We start from the raw sequence: 17,915 nt of genomic DNA on the forward strand, positions 1-17,915 counted from the left end.
TCTAGCTTATTTTATTGTAATACTACAGTATAATATATATAACATACAAAATGTTTTAATTGGCTGTTTATGTTATTGGTAAAGCTTCCAGTCACCAGTAGGACTATTAGTAGTTAAGTTTTTGGGGAGTCTAAAGTTATATATGGATTTTGGACTGTACAAGGGGTAGGTGCTCCTAACCCCCTCATTGTTCAAAGGTCATGTATACACTCACAATTTACTTCCATATTTCTATATCTATCTATCCATCTATCTACCTACCTACCTACCTACCTACCTACCTACCTACAGAGGGTGCCAAAAAAATGTATACACATTTTAAGAAAGGAAAATATTAAAATTTTAATATTCAATATATACCGACTCTGCAACTACAAGAGGTGCTCAAAGTGGTTACCATCAGCATCCAGACACTTCTGATTACAACGAAGTACTACTTGAGCAATGTTAACCAAAGTGTCCACTTGTATACATTTTTTTGGCACCCCAGGTATAATGAAAACCATGAATTCACACCACCATCTCATTTCCAATCCAACACTACAGAAAGCATTCTCCACTTCCATATTTGTAACACTTCTCAGACAGTGAGAGGCAGGGCTCCCATTATCTTTAATATTTACTTATTTGGCCAGTCTCCCTATATTGTAACCAATCTCCCGTCTGGCTGCCTCCCCTTCTCCACATGGACGCTCTCCTCACCTCTCCCTCTCTGGCCCAACACTCTAAGCCTCCTCAATATGTATAACCGCCTCACCGTTCAGGTCCCTTTCCTCTTGCCTGGCACTCCTCCTCCTCATCCTGCTCAAGCTCTAACATCCACATTGAGCTGACCCTCTCCCCACCCTCAGTCTCTGACATCTTGAATTAGGATGCTTCCATGCATGGACGCCCTCCTCACCCCACCTGAGCCTCAGTACACCCACACCAAGCTACCTTTCTATACTCTACCCACCCCTCCCCCACCTCCAAGTAGATGCCCTCCTTCATCCTCTTACCCGGTTCAGGTCTGGACACTCCTCACTGGGACCAGGCGACCAACCCGCTACCAGGCTACCCTCCTTCACAGACACTATACTGACCCTGCTTAGGCTCCAACACCTTGTACCAGTGTGCCCTCCTATGCAGACTGCTCCTCACAACTCCGTCAACCCACATGCGGACCCTCCTCACCCCTGTCAGGCTCTGACATCCCATTCCTCCAGGATGACATGGCTCCCCTCCTACATACCCTACCCAGCGTGGACACTTACCCTTCTTTGGTCCAACCTGATGGTTTTAGTACTGAATTGTTCAGAAAGGGAAGGGGAAGAGGACAGGAAGAACAGATGACATTTTAAAGAAAGAGACACCAGTGAATAAACTGCATAAGCAACCAGAATCAGAGCTAAGTAAAAGGATAATCCATTTGTCAAACTATCTGTTCTTCCACTTAAAGAAACAGTGCTCGTTTCTTTTATACTAAATTCCTTCTAAATTTAAAAAGTCAATTGAAAATTGATAAAGAAGGAAATCTTGTCTTTTTTTTCAAGCCAAACATGCATTTTACTTAAGTATCTTACATAGGCCTGTTGAAAATCTAATTCATTAAAAAAAATCATAAATTTCATGTTAAGAGTTTAAGAAATATAGTGGTTTCAAACACTAGAATTAAAAATATACAGAAAATACAATTTGAGTTGTGTTCAGCGTTAGCAGTTGTACTGCTTCCAGTACACTTATCCCCAGATAATAACCCCGCAAAAATTAACCTTGACTGTTAGAGGAGTAATACCTTTTCCTTGCTTCTTGTTTCTATGAGGAAGGATGCTTCATAAGCACAATCTCAGCCTCTTTTTAACCCTAGGGAAGTACAGTGACTGATCTGACTGGTGATTTGGAGAAGAATAACTGAGTAGACAGGGCTCAGTTTTGCTCCTTTTCCCCCTTGGCAGTTACTGGGGAGAACATACCTGCAGAGAGCTCATATTGTGCTCTGCTGTCCTAGCATGCCTAAGCCTGGGTGGGTAAGTTGGCCCATGCCAGACCACCTCACTTTCCCACCAAGCTAGTCCTCTAACCTGGCCTCTATCAGGAACAGAAGTGACATTTTGGCTCCCATCTTTCTCATTTTATTTTTCAAGTTGTTCACAGTCCAATTAGAAAAGAAGGGCACCATCTGAGAGTACTACAGCAATCCAATATCTTAATTAATATAGCGAAGTGGAGATTGCTCATTTTCCCAATTTTGACTTAAAAGAGCTGCTTCAATTTGAGCTTCTTAAAAATTATTACAAACAGAAACCCCTCAAACCTGAACCAACAGCAGATGTTCAAAGCAGACTTATCTGATCATGCTTATTACCCATAAAAAAAAAAAGAAACTTCAAAGGCTCATAATTTCCTCCTTATAGAGGCCAAAATTTATACCTCCAGTCCCACTTCCTACTCCCATCCTATATTCCAATAATATTAGATTGCTGACTATTTTCAGACTATATCATCATTTAAACTTTGATACCTTTTCTTATTCTAATCTCTTGCCTGTTCTATCCAACCTACTCTCCTGCTGGACCATTGAATTAACTTATAAGGAATCAGTAAACTATGGCCTGTAGGCCAAATCCACCTATGTTCATTCATTTATATAATGCTTTTGTGCTACAACAACAGAGTTGAATAGTTGCAATAGAGACCATATGGCCTGCAAAGCCTAAAATATTTACTATCCAGCCTTTTACAAAAAAAGTTTGTCAACCCCTACTTTCACTCAAGTCTTTTGAAGCCTACTAATTTCAGATCTCCTCTGCCTTTCCATTATATTACACCAACTCTAATACTTAACATCCCTACCTAATAATTGTAAGCTCTTTAAAAGCAAAGTCTAAACCCTACTCCTAGTGTAGACAATAATTTTTTTACCCAACCCACAGTTTTCACCTTTCCCAACACTTCTCACATTCTTGGGGGAAGTATTTTGGAAGAAACTTCTGCCCTTTTCTCTACCCCTTATTCAGTCCTCCCAAAGGAAAGAATGACTAATACTGGAAACATGCTGATAGTTGTTCCTAGTGAGATGGATTAATGTTTTGAAAGTCATTTTTCATGCATGGCCAACCCTCCAGCTCACTCTGCTTAGATGGTCATACTACCAATAAGCAAGTCGCATGGTAAACTCACTGGGGTAGAGCTTCTCCATATTTTACAAGAGGCCCATAGCTCCAGCTGCTCTGCCTTTGATGGATTCAATTTAGGGTGATAGGGAGTAAAGAAGTCCCATGTCTAATTTTGGTCTCAGTTCCAAGCCACGTTCCTCAATAATCTTACCATCTAAAACACTAATGTTTTTAAACCAAGCACATAGATACAGAGAACAGATTGGTGGTTGCCAGAGGTAGGGAATGGGTGGGTAGGAGAAATGTGTGAAAAGGGTAAAAGATACAAATGTTCAGTTATAAAATAAATAAGTCACGGGGATGCAATGTACAGCATGGTGACTATAGTTAATAATATTGTATTTCATATTTAAAAGTTGCTAAGAGAATAAATAAATCTTAAAGTCCTCATCACAAGGAAAAAAACAGTCAACTGGCACCAAGTAGGACTCAAGATATTTGATAACTGACAAGAATAAATTGCAAAAAAATAATAACAATTGCTTTAAAATGTGAAACACACTAATGCCACACATACCATATCTTACATACCATATCTTAGTGATGAACTTAATTAGGAAAATATTCTTTGAAGGAAGATATAAATTTAGAGTTCACATTCAATGATTCAAACCAAGCCCATACTATTTATCTTTCTGACTCAATATTTTGTTGCTATCAAATCTCAGCTTAATTAAATAACATATAAAATAATCATGAATATTATTGATTAAAAAAGTATTACCCATCTTACTCAGTATTGTAAATGGTATCTCCCATCTAAAGAAACAAACATCCCAAGACCCCACATCCTTTCAATTACTGCTCCATTTATTTATTCTTCCTTAAAATGTAGCTTCTCAAATGAGTGGTCTACTACAAATGTCATCTCCACTTATACACACCTTAGTTACCTTCTAACCTATTACGATATGGCTTCGATTCCCACTACTCCACTGAAATTTATCTAGTCAAAGTCACCTAGAACCTCCATTTTGCCAAAAACAATGTACACTTCCCTGTTTCGCATACTTGACATCTCATTAACATATAACAATCCCACCTTATTGTAACATTCTTGTTTCCTCTTAGATTTAGTGATATTATTCTCCTCTGCTTTTCTACTTAGCCAATGGCCTTACTTTTCAGTATAAAAGTTCAGTGGCCTTACTTTAAGGCTGCTCTTCCTCTGCCCAAAGAATGTTAAGATTCCTTAAGGAATGGTACTGAGTACTCTACTTCTCTCATTATACTAACTCCTACCCCTAGGTGATCTCATCCATTTCCATGGATTTAAACATCATCTTTATGCTGATAATTCCCTAATTTATATCATCAGCCCAGAAACCAGTACTATATAAGTATTATAGCACCTTTCATAAAAACAAAAAAAAATAGTGAACATTTGAGGACAGATATTGATCTGGTTTCAGATTTTTCCATCTGTGAAAGGTGAAATGACTTGTGCCTAAGGTTACAATGATGGAAACTAAGAAACTGTGTTTGTTCAATTCTTCATCCTTTCTACAATTTGTGAAGATTTAGGCTCCTGCCCCTAAATGGCTTACTATTGAAATATGAAGACTACTTGACAGAGTTACTTATACATACCCATCAGAAAAGAATTGGCCAATTTGAATTAATGGAGAAAAGTCTCAAACTTGATTTTCAATAAATACTTAAGAAAAGTCTCTAGGTGGCTAGTGAATTATAAAGGTGATTGAGGATGCAGGATAGAAGACATGACTAAAAAGACAACAAAGAATCTGGGGCAATGTATACAAGAGAGCAGTAAAAGCAGATGAAAATGGTTGATTGTTCAAAGAAGAAACCAGACAAATACGGAAGCAGCAGTCTGGTAGTCTCTGATCAACTAACTGAATATGCTTAGGAGCTTTTGCTTGATGAAAAAGGACAAATGGGAGATACTACTGCTTTGTAAATTACAAAATCAAGGCAGCCATTTCAAACAATAAATTAATGTAGGTTGTAAGTTAGCCTGCAAGATGGTAAATCAGCAATGCAAATATTGATAAAAATCAGAATCCTATCTGAATCTGCCAAAGTGCTTCCTCTATCAGAAAAACTGAATCCATGAGGTATTTTAAAGAAAGTAATAATAACCTGGCAATACATTAGGGGAAAGAAAAAAAAAAAAGAAGCAAATGTAAATAAGCAGGATAGGGTTATTGCCGATTGCGGAAAACTCAATGAAAGGAAAGGAGAGAAGATATAGAAAAGTGATTCCTCATTGTAAGTTTTATTTTCTAGAAAACACAAAACTTCTCAAAACAAAATTTTTATTTAGCTTTAATTAAGCAGTAAATGCCATTCTTCAAATACAAATATGGGATTACTTTGTTATCTTAATTAGTTTCCTAGTGGGTGCAGTAGGTCAGTCTGGACCTATTCACATTCTCTTATCTACATTCTGTGGTAAAAAAAAAAAGACTTTTGAAAGAATTACTTAATGACAGATTCAGCCCTAAGTATGAACTCTAATAAAGTTAAATGGGTGCCCAGAATGTTGAACCTATGAACTTGGTGCTCTAACCAACTGTTATCTATCACCCATGAATGATGGCTGTATGTACACCAAGAAGAAGGAATATTATCATAAAAAAAAAAGACAGGAACTCCACACACACAAAAATGTAGGATATTATATGGAAAGACTGGATTTACTAATAAGAAAGAAAAAATTGTATATCCAAAGATTTACATGCCTTTGTTGTTCCTCCCAGGATGGAACAGAAGAACCAAGGTTGAAAGTCAGACATGTCAAGGGAACATGTAGGACACAACGGCAACTTGTCAGGGTACACGGCCAAGCAGGGAGTGGTGCACATATGTAGCCATCATGGACACGAAGAGACAGTACCAAGCAGAAAGGAAGCTGCACTATGCTCAGACCAGCCTGTAGCCCAAATCTAACATCTGCAAAACCAGAATTCACACACTGCCAGGTCCTAAGGATGGCAGAATAATACACTTCCAAGTATAAAATAATCCAGAAGTACACAGAATTTCTAGTTTTACAAGCAAAATTCATTACTATACCTATTTCACAGAGAAATTTGGATATGTCTTAACCACCGACTACTCATGATCATCACAGATTCCACTTGTCTAATATATGTTACTAGGTAGTGTCATAATTTGCATATTTTAAGTGGATAAAAAAATTGCCAGCGCTTGAAAAAACAGTTGTACAGACAAGGTTTTTGGGTAGTTGACCCATCCATACCAGTCCTCATCAAATCCAGATTTCTAAATTAATCTACTCTTCTGAGATGTACACGGCAACAGTGACAAATTAGTGGAAAGTGAAAAGAGCAGGAGGCAAGAAGCAGCCAGAAAGAAGTGTCAAGTTGATGATCTAGAATTTTATTTATCCCGGCTATCCCATCTTAAAGTGTTATATAGTTCTATGAGGTGTTCCCATAACTTCTCCAGAAGTTAAAAATAAAGGAAGAGAATATCCTCTGACATTGATACTGCTGATTATAAATGGGCAGGTAGTTTGGAAGAAAGCCCACTCTAAAAACACTTGTAGAGTGCAGAGTTGTGATGCAACAGAATGAGAAATATAGAGGGCAGTTATCAACAAAGTAGTTTCAAGATGATTTAGTATGACAGATTTTTTTTAAATGAATTTAAACCAATTTCTTGTATTCAGTTACTACAAAGTCAAAAAGATTCCTTAGAGTGTAGGAGAACACCAAATGTCTTGATCTCCACATATACAAAAAACCAGGATTAGGCTAAGTGATATACAGTGATTCTAAAACTCTATGATTCTGGCTCTAGGATACCCTAGAATACAGATCATTCAAGCCCTTACTATCTTCTAATTGTTCATCAGCATCCCCACCGGAAAGAATCTGTTGGCAAAACTGTAAAGCTCAGAGCTGCTATAACCTGTGTAAATCAATAATAATACCAGCTAATATTCATGGGATGCTTTCTATGTAGTAGACACATAAGTAGGACAAAAAAATACAGTGAATAAAAATTATCACAGTAAAAGACACATTGCCATTACTCCCCCTCAAAATACTCCCCATCACTTCAAACACACTTATTCCATCGTTCTTGCCATTTTCTGAAGCAGTTCTAGAAGTCCTCTTTCATGAGTGTCTTTAGTTGTGCTGTCGTGGCTGCCTCAATGTCCTGAATCGATTCAAAACATTTACCTTTCATGGTCATTTTGATTTTGGGGAAGAGCCAGAAGTCACACAGTGCCAGATCTGGTGAATAAAGTGGATGAGGACACACTGTAATGTTTTCATTTGACAGAAATTGCCATACCAGAAGCGATGTGTGACACAGAACATTGTCATGATGGAAGATAAAACCGTTTGCCCATCTCTCAGGCCGTTTTCTACACATATCATTTCTTAAATGCTCATAAGAGGACACTCGCGAAAGAGGACTTCCAGAATTGCTTCAGAAAGTAGAAAGAATGACAGGATAAGTGTGCTCGAAGCGAGAGGGAGTATTTTGAGGGGGATTAACAGCGATGTGTCTCTTACTGTAATTTTTTTTAATTTAAGCATTCACTGTATTTTTTGGTCACACCTCATATTAACAATATATCAACTATTAATTCCCAAACAACCTCACTGTTTCCAATTTACAGATAAGAAACTGAAGTAAGACAGACTAAGTAACTTGTCCACACACTTAAGTGGTAACGCAAGGATGTAAACACAGGTAGTCTAGCTCCAAAGCCCATATTTCTATGTGCTGTATTATACTATCCAAATAAAAGATTTGGGTAAAGATAAATTAAGCTATAGGTTTGGTTATTATCAACAGATTTGAAATAAGCAGCACCATGGTAATTAAGAGTTGGCTGGAGCCACTACACTACAGAACTGTGCTGTCCAATGCAGTAGCCACTTGCAACATGTGCCTACTAAGCACCTGACATGTGGCTTGTCCAATCAGGTATGTCTAAAATATCTGATTTCAAAGACTCAATATTAAAAAAAAGGAATGTGGACTAATTCAATAATAATTTTATATGGATTAATGCTAAAATATTTTAATATATTGGGCTAAATAAAATGTGCTTATTAAATGTGGTTACTAGGAAATTTAAAATTATGTATTGGGCTCCCTTTATACTTCTACTGAACAACACTGGAGTTTATAGAATGATTCTAATAAAATCTTCATCATTTCGTTTTCCTGTTGCAACCTTACCTTAGGGAAACAAATTAACTATACTGATTATTATTAATAGCTTCTGTATCAGAAATATAAGGTTTAAAAACAGTCCTAAAACCTAGTATTCAGACTTTGGTATCTAAATGTATTTTCCACTAAAAATAGTGAAGGAGCCCTTGGAGAAATGGCTGATGTCAGGACTGGGACAGATAAAATAAAATATGAACCTAGACTATGTTGTTTTGGCAGGAAGGAAGCGCTCAAAAAAATCAGTGGATTGGGAAGGGTTGAGGAGAGGTATGATTTGTCAAAAAACACTGGAACCAGCTTGATGAGGCTACCATTGGCCAAACCTGGGACAATTCAGGAATAAAAATAATGATGGTAATGGATTTAACCATTGAATAACATAAGAATCCATGAGTTCATACTGATAAAAATAACTGAATAAATAAATAATGACGGAGATGGCAAAGACTGCTTTATGACAAAATATGAACCATTACTAATTACAGAAGGAATGATGAAGTTACAAAATCATGAATAGATATAAAACTTGTGGGTGAAATTTTGATGAGATTATGTAAATATCCTGTTCATCAGAGTATTTTCCCCAAAATTACATATTATTTACAAAAGGAGAAATAGTAACTTTCTGGGAGAAATATGGAGAATACAGCTTTAGCCAAATTTTCAAAGCTAACATGACCATTCATGTTCTAAGAAGGGCAGGACATCTCTTCAAAGGTATTACTGGCAAAAATGCATAACCAGTCTAATCATGAGAAAACAGACAAATTCAAATTGGGAGACAGTCTACAAAATAACCCTCCTGTACTTTTCAAAAATGTCAAGGTCAAGAAATACAAGAATGGCTGAGGAAGTGTTCCAGATTAAAGAGAATAAAGAGATATGAGGACCAAATGCAATGCATGATCCCCGACTGGGGATGCGGGGGAATTAAAGATAAAATAAACATAAAATTTGAATATGAATTATGATTTAGATAATAGTATTATGTCAATGTTAAGTCTCTGGGTTTTAATAACTATTCTGTGATTAGATACGACAATGTCTTTGATTTTAGAAAATATACACTGAAGAATTTAGGGGTAAAGAAGTATGATATCTCCAAATTACCTTCAAATGGTTCAGAAAAAACATAGCTAGATAGATTGATAGATAGATATGATAGATATAAGGTAACAACAATAAAGCAAATGCAGCAAAATAATACAATTGGTGAATGTGGGTAAGGGTAAAATAGGAGTTCCTTGTATTATCTTCCAACTTTTCTTGTAAGTTTGAAATTTTATCAAAATTAAAAGTTAAAAAACAATAAAGTTGGCCTATCTCCTAGATCAAATATCCTAATAGACCATACAAGTTCTGATAATGTTTTAAAAAAACATACAAATACATTTATTTTCTCTTGGAGTTTACTTGTTTTAAATTAGTAACTTACCAGATACTAATTATATTATATATTCCATAAGACCCAGGACTGTATCTGTTATACCTCAATATTATATGGAGCACCAGGATACAATTTACTATATCCATTAAGATCCAAAACATTTGTTAGAGGAGCATACTCAAAATTACAGCACAATATATGATGTTTATAGAAAAATAATAAAATTATAAAAAGCACTACATTGTAAATAGGGCTATTAATTGGGTCATAGAGCTTATAGGACAACTCAATTAATAAAAAAAAGGCACAAATCAGAGTAGTCATAAATCTAACCTAAAAAGATGAGTTCCACAAATAAAAGTAAACACCATTTTCCTTATCAAGAGTTAAACACCTTAGCTAACTATAAGCAGTCATACAACTAAAATGAGCTTTCCCCCCATAACTTAGAATATTACATGAGTTATAAAAAATGAATCAGATTACTTTAAAGACTTACGCTAAGAACTGAGATTTAAACTTCACTATTGACTCTACACTAACTTGCTGTACAACCCCGAGACACTGTTTACAATTTCCATATTTCATTTAAAAATTACACTTTTGGATCATTTTCTTCCCCAAAGGCAGAAAGGATATTTTATAACAGTGATTTCAAGATATTACAGCACTGACTATTCAATACAGAAATGTATATACACATATATATTCACACACACATGCAAAGGAAAAAGAATATGGCCGTTTTTGTAAATACGTTTACAAAGTCAAGTTTTGAATAGCAAAAGGTAATTTAAGGAAGTACACAAACTATATTTAATCCTAATTCACACTATGAGTAGGTGCTTCACATATATGATACAGAAAAAAAACCAATCAACAAGTGTATATCCTGTTTAAAAGTTTTATTGTTTATTTAAAAATAACAATCACAAGAACAAAGTATGAGATGGGTCTTACTAGGTCAACTGATTAGGACTGGGGCTGTGGGAAACAATTCTCAAATACAGTTAGAGCCCAGGAAAAAAATTTCCTTTCAAATACAGTACATATATTACATTAAAAATGTAATATAGAGATTGCATATTAGATAGACATACAGTATTAACTCTATTTTCAATGTCTTCCAATCCTACTTCAGATGTAAGTAGGTAAGGCAGAAAGATACTTTTTTCCATCAAATCCAATTAATTTTGTGTTTAATAAAAATTTGACTATTTTTCAAAAGCACATATATTTTTGAGATAGAGCCATACTTAATGTTATCTACATAAGCAAGAAGATGGGGGGGGGAATGCAAAGTATTTTCTTAAAAAACATAAAAACTGACCAAAGACATCGTGAAATCCTGTGCGCCTCGGGAAAACTCAACACAATAATATCGCGAGCCAGTGTTACAATGCTGTTATCCTGCCTGATTCGAACTCAACAATTTCTAAACAGGTTGTCAGCGGAAGAGATCTTTATATAAGCAATTACAAAAACGGGTCCATTTTGTATTCAGGAAGCACAAGTAACACTTTGCTTAATTTTTTTATGTAAAGAACGCCGTGTGGTTTTCCTATACTTAAAAAAAAAGAATTAAAATCATTTATTTCCCATGTTTTCTTAGATAAGACCAAAACATACGTTATAAGGGTAAAACAGTCAATTGTTTAAACGTATCTTAAATGCCCCTAATCGGAGCAACCTTCCTTCTCTCGTACGTTTTCCTATATCCATAGTATTCTGCAGTGCACATTTCTGAGTTGAAGTTTTACTCGTTTATCCTACTACGATCTCCTTTTCACTAGTGAAAACCAAGAAGGATCTTCAGGCACTTAACCCAACAAATCTGAGGAGGGTGAGGGAAAGGGGGCGCGAGGTGGCGCCAAGAACAGATGGAAGGAAACAAGGTAAGAGAGTTGTTTTCTTAAGGCGCTAAGGTTAGTGCCTCAACTCCAAAAGCCAAGATTTAATCATCAGTCGAGCAAGCTGCTGCCACTATCCACTCAGACAATGCAACCTTCCTTTCCACCTCTTCCCTTACTCTCCTACCCAGAACCGCCTTCCAATACAAACGCGCACAACACACCCCATCCCATAACCCGCGGTGTCCCCTCAGTGCCCACTAAACCAACCTGCTGGATGGATAACAGCTCCACGCACTGGTTCCACTCAGACAAAAAAGCGACGGCAGCAAGGTGAAGAAGTCACACCACCTCCCGCCACCCCAAGCAACCCGCAGAATGACAGCCCCGAGCTCAGAAGTTTGAAGCGAAAAACGATTCCGACCCCACCACCAAGGAAGACGGAAGAGCAGGAGAACGGGTCTGAGAGGTGGGGCGGGCGATGTGCAGAGACCGGTCCTTCACATGACATTAAAAGAGGACCGGAGTCGCCCGGGCATCCGCGAGAAGGGGGGCACGAGTGCCATCGCCATGGCAACAGCACCCCCCTCACCCCTCTGTCCAGACTTCCAAAGAGGGAGGAAGAACTTCAAATCCCAACCGTCAGCGCTCGAGCGGCTCCTTCTTAAAGGGGTACACACAGCGCCGCCGCCGCCAAGCGCGAGAGGGCAGAGTTGGGCGCCCCCGCCCCTCGGGCGACGCCCCCGCCGCCCCTAGCCCCCCACCAGTCCACCCGTGGCTCCAGCTCCGCGAGCGCCCGAGGGGTCGCCCGGTTCCCTGTCCCCGGGAACTCGGCCCCGTCGGCCTGCCCGGCCCCCGGCGGCGAGAAGGGGGTGTGTGTGCGCCCGGCGGGGGCGCGGACCAGCCCGCCTTTCTCCCGCCGGCTCCCCTCCACCCGGGCGCCGACCAGCTGGGCCGCTTCCTCCCTTCTGACAGGGTGGACCGCGGGCGGCAAGGGGTGCGGAGGAGTTTCAGGGACAGCGCGAACGAGCGGTTTCCTTGGGGGCTCGGCAAGCGGGTCCGAACTAACAGTTTCTGGGAAGCCCAACAGCGGAGAAGGAGAAGGGGAAGCAGCGCGGACCGCGCCGGGCGAGGAGTCCCCAGACAAAAGGCGAGCGCCGGGGCCGCCGCGCCGCCGCCGCTCCCATCTCGCTCCCCCATTGAACTGACCCGAACGGGAGATTCAACTAAACCCCTCAGCTACAAACTCCTCGGGCTGCGGCAGCCGTCGCTGCGCGGAGCCGGGGCCCCGGCCCGTGTCTCTCTTACCTACACAGTGCATGAGGCGGTGGCGCCAAGAGTCGAGTTCCCGCCGGAATCCTCTCCTCTCCGCCGCGCACCGAGGGCTCCGGCACTGAGCGGCGGCGGCGGCGGCGGCAGCGGCAGCAGCGGCGGCGGCAGCGGCCATTCTCTCTCTTCCCTTGTCCATCTGCGTCCCGCGTCACGCGCCCTCATTTACATACGAGCGGCGCAGGCACGAGGCAGGGGCGCGAGCCCTCGGCGCGAGCCCCGGAGCGCGCGCCCCCCGGAGGGGGGTTGATTGACACGTGTCACTACCTTCCCTCTGCCCTTCCCTCCCCCTCCCACCGCTCCCTCAGGGAGAGGCGGGGAGGGAGCGAGAGGAGAAGGAAGCAACCTGCCGCTTCCGCTGACCCCGCCTCCCCATCCACTCCCCATTCCCTCCTCCCCCCGGAGTTTACTCGTGCGAGCCATACTGCTCCCGCCGCCCGCGAAAACCCTGAGCGGGAGCTAGAAGCTCGAAGCCCGGCCAGGAACCGGCGTGCTACGGAGCGGACTATCAACTCCTCCCTTCTGCCTTCGCGACGCAATTCGGGCTGCCCCGAGACTTCACTTCCCAGGCTCCGTTGCGCCGTAGTCCCACAGCGGAGCTTGCTGCCGCGGCGCCATGCATGCCGGTCATTGTAGTCCAGCAGGGATGGGCACCCTTCAGTACTCCACCCACACTTGGGCTTGCATGCCCGCCTTGGACTTCTTTGCGCTGCGCTGCTGGTGGACTTGGCCTCCAAAGCCCTGCGCGCAGTACTGTGCGCTGCCCGCGTTGCCCGGTCTGACCCAGCCGCCTTAGCTTCCTTAGGTTCCGCTGTAGAAGGGCGGCGAAAACCGCAAGTTGTCCGCTCCTTGAGGGTTCAGGCTGCATTTTGTGCTTTAAGTGCTGGAAACTCTTTGGGGGTCACTGTCATCCTGTTACTGCGTGGAAAGAGCAAGCTGGTCATTCGGCCGAATCCCCCCCAAACTGCTAAATATCCAGACAGATTACCTCAGTGACATCGGTTTCCAGGGCGAAGAGACCTGGGAAAGCGAGAATATTTGTAAGGATTAGGGAAAAGATGCGGGGCTTTTCACCGAAAATTATTTACAGGGGATTGGGTGTGACTGAGTGAAAACTCCAAAAGGGGAAACTTTGTATCTTCCGCAAAATGTAAACTCCTGGAGGTCAGCGATCCGTGGAGACTTTTTTCTGTACCATGACATCTTTCACTTGCCTGACCCAAGTGCATTGTGTGGCATGGGACTTAACACTTTACAAATGTTATGGAATGAATTCTACGCTGTGCTAGAGAAAATATGTTTTCCTCTTCAGAGAGAAAGCTTTTGATTAAATACAAACTTCAATGACATTTTTGACTTTTGCATCACAGTGATTGTGCACATGTTTCTGTATATGTGCAGGGGGCCGAACTCGAGCTAAGGCATCCAAAGTTTACTGAGAAGTACTGTGTATTACTGGAAATTTATGCACAAGTCTGTAGGAAAACTTTCAATTCTCCTTGGAAAGTCAGATGAATTCTGAGTTCAGTACCACCCACCCTGTTTTGTGGCTTCTCCTCATCCACCTTTTTTTTTTTTTCTCTACAAGGAGGTATTTCATTGCTCATCATTACCTCTTGATAGCGAAGATATAGTTTTGCATTTTCACAAATTAAAAAAAAATGAAGTTTGAAATCTCATAGTCACCTTTCTAAAATAGTCACAATTGGAGAAGCAAGTAAAATCACTTGTGAAGGTGCTTTGAAATTATCAGTGGATAGGTTCAGTTCCTGGTTCCACTCATTATAATTGCCAAGCTGATCAGCATTTGTAGCTTTCCTGAAAACTTTTACAGTAATCTACATTAGTTTGAATGGGCTAGTTTATATGGCACAGTAACAAGCAGTAACAAAGTATCCAACATTTTTCATGTGGAGCAGCGTGGAGCTTCACTGCAAGTTGTTCTCACCAAGCAACCAGATGGCTTAGGAAGGCTCAATCTCTGGAACTGTCCCACTTGCATGATAGGTCGAAAGAAGATGAATGGCGAACTGGTTCTTCCTGAAAGTTATACAAGTCGATCCCACTCACACCATTGATAAAAGCACATTATACAGGCATCCCTATCTCCAAGGGAGCTCACAAATGTAATCCTACTATTCACCCAGAAGGAAGGTAACCAGAATTTACTGGTGAACAGCATCAATGATTACTGCAATGCATCTTTCTAGTCACCAATTTACAGTTCACTCTCTTTACACTACAAAATACATTTACTCCTATCACATGTGAGGCAATCCAACGAAAGTTCTATTCAGTAATGACATTAATCCCAAAGTCCAGCGTCTCTGGGTGATGCTTGGTATTCCCTATATTAGAACAGAAATAAGCTTTCCTTTTTACAGAGACCTGAAAAAAACAAAGTATCTTCTCTGCTTATACACACACTCAACAGTGCACTCAATGTACAGTGGTGGGGCAGGGACAGAATAACTATGGTAAACACTTGTATTCAGAAAGGTGAAGAATTTTTAGCAAATATTTTACAGCTATCATGCATTACCAACTTTCCACCCTCAAACAACAGTTTCACAGCTATCACCCACTGAGCCTCTAAGTCACAGCCACATATGTTAGGTTTTCCATCATCATAAGTCTACTTCCTCTGGGTACCAATTTTTTACCTAGTCAAAATGGGCTAGGTTATGCTCTAATAATGGACACTCAAAATCTCAGTGGCTTGATACAAAGATTTATTTCTTGTTTAAACTATGTGTTCTCCAAAAGTCAGTGTGAAGGAGGGTATGGAGAACTGTTCTATGTCCATTCAGGGACCCAGGCTTATAGAGCTCTACCATCTGGAACTTCCCCAGTCACCATGACAAGAGAAAGAAGTTGTTAACTCACTGTCCAGCTCTTAAAGACTTCTGCCAGAAGTTACATATTTCACTGGGTAAAGCAAATCATGTGGCCATGCCTAACTTCAAAGGAGTGATATAACAGATAGCTTTGCAGGCGCAACAAACCACCCCAAAACTTAATAGCTTAAAATATCAACTACTTATTTAGCTCATGAATCAATGAATGGCAGTTTGTCTTAAGCTCAGCTAGATTGTTTTGCTGGCCTGGGTGGCGCTCACTCAGGTGTTCGCCTGGTGTCCCTCATGATCAAGAGGTTAGCCTTGGCTTGTTCACATGGTGGCAGTCACAAGGTTCCAAGAGCAACGAGAGGGCAAGCCTCAATGCACAAGCACTTGAAAAGCTTTGGCTTGGATCACATTCGCTCCAATCCAAATGGCTAAAGCAATCATATGGCCAAGTCCAGAGTCAATGAGGGGAAGTAGAGTCTACCTTTTCACAGGAAGAGCTATGAGTCTTATTGCAAAGGAGTGTAGATAGAGGGAAATAAATAATCTGTGGTCACATTTGTAGTCCACGGCAGATGGGAAAGTGCAATACTACCATGTTCCCCCAAAGAAGGGGAGAATAAGTATTAGTAAACAAAACTAATGAGTATCATATCTCTAGAATTTCTAGGCCAGATATCTATACAGCCAAGGATAGAAGAGAGTCATATCCAAGATTGTGTTTTTACACTGGAAATCTAGTTAACGCACAAAGGAATTTTAATATGACAGGTACATGATATAAAATGTTAATGTTTTTTGGGAAGATGTTTCTGTTCTGCAATCTATTTCCTATACATATTATATCATTTATTTATTGCTGTGTAACAAACCAATCCATAACTTTGTGGCTTAAAAGAACAACCATTTGTTATTGCTGGACAGTCTACAAGTCAGATGGGCAGTTCTGCTGACTTGGCAAGGTGCTGCTGATCTCAGCTGGGATTGTTAATACTGGAGCCGCATGACCCAGGTTGGCTTCACTCTGGTCTGGAGTTTGGCTCCCATGTGCTGGGAAAATGGCAATGACTGTGCCATGTGTCTCACCACTCAGAGGCTAGCTACAGCTTATTTACATAGTGGCAGTGTGTCCAGGACAACAAGAGAGTAAGTGCTAATATTCAAGTCTTTGCTGCATTATGTTTGCTTGTTGCTGTCCCATTGGCCAAGGCAAATCAGATGACGAAGCCCAAATTCTGGAGGACACTAACAAATGGCATGGATACAGAAAGGGGTGAGCAAATTAGGGTCATTACTTCAATGAAACCACCATAAATACCCATCAAGTTCACTATCACTCATCTCTAACTGATACACACATCTATAGAGTTCTTATACAGCACCAAGATAAACTGCTCGGCAAATTGATAGTTTCTTGATTTATTTGACCATTTGGCAGTCAATTCCCAATCTGGGGTACATTTCAGGAAAATGTGTGATACATACATACAAATAAATTGGAGTAGTTTGAGATACTCATGTTACCACAGTAGAGAACTCTGAAAATAGAATGGGGTATGACTAGAGTCATGTTTTTTGAGATACTAACTGCAAAATGAAAGCTCTTCTTTTACTTTGCAACCAAAGTGAACAATCCAACATACTAGTAGGATTGTAAAACACCTATGCAGTTATGAATTATCAACATGTAGCAAAATAATGTACATTTCCTAATTTAATATTCTAAACATTTTTGTATGAATTAGATATTCTTAATTATAAGGCTTAATTATTAGAGGCCTTAATTGACTATAAAATGATTGATAATGCTGAAGAGCCATTTTTGAGTGTATTTATTAGCTGCTTTAAAAATATTACACTTTACTATATTTCCTTTGGTGTTATTTTATTTATTTATTTTATATTTTTAGCTGAGTCATCCTGCCACCTGTAGGCAGCTCAGCAGCAGCTAAGCGCAGGCCAGGAATCGAACCAGTGACCCTGTTCCTCAGAGCTCGCACTCTTGAGAGAGCTCTTAACCAACTGAGCCACTCGGCCAGCCCTATTTCCTTTAGTTTTAGAACTTCAATGCAATGCACTAATCAGAGATCTAAAAGTCAGATAAATTTGTTCAACCAATTATTTACGACGTGAAACAGCCCCTTTCCAGAAAATTTATAATGAG

At 40.3% G+C, this 17,915-nt stretch overlaps 1 protein-coding gene across 7 annotated transcripts in view; it reads right to left on the reverse strand.

Moving 5' to 3' along the window:
• Positions 1 to 13,313, reverse strand: part of LCORL (ligand dependent nuclear receptor corepressor like) — a 131,737-nt gene extending 118,424 nt beyond the window's left edge. The window contains exon 1 of one of the 7 annotated variants that reach the window (XM_019654232.1): positions 12,885 to 13,233. In XM_019654232.1, the coding sequence (XP_019509777.1) occupies positions 12,885 to 13,044 (160 nt within the window). In that variant the 5' untranslated portion in view covers positions 13,045 to 13,233. Of the gene's footprint in view, positions 1 to 11,846; positions 12,170 to 12,884 lie in introns of those variants that run through there. The other 6 variants (XM_019654227.1, XM_019654226.1, XM_019654228.1 and 3 more) reach the window with 6 other exon arrangements.
• Positions 13,314 to 17,915: the final 4,602 nt, after the last annotated feature.

Source organism: Hipposideros armiger, unplaced genomic scaffold (assembly GCF_001890085.2).
Source record: "Hipposideros armiger isolate ML-2016 unplaced genomic scaffold, ASM189008v1 scaffold_217, whole genome shotgun sequence".
Classification (NCBI taxonomy): domain Eukaryota; kingdom Metazoa; phylum Chordata; class Mammalia; order Chiroptera; family Hipposideridae; genus Hipposideros; species Hipposideros armiger.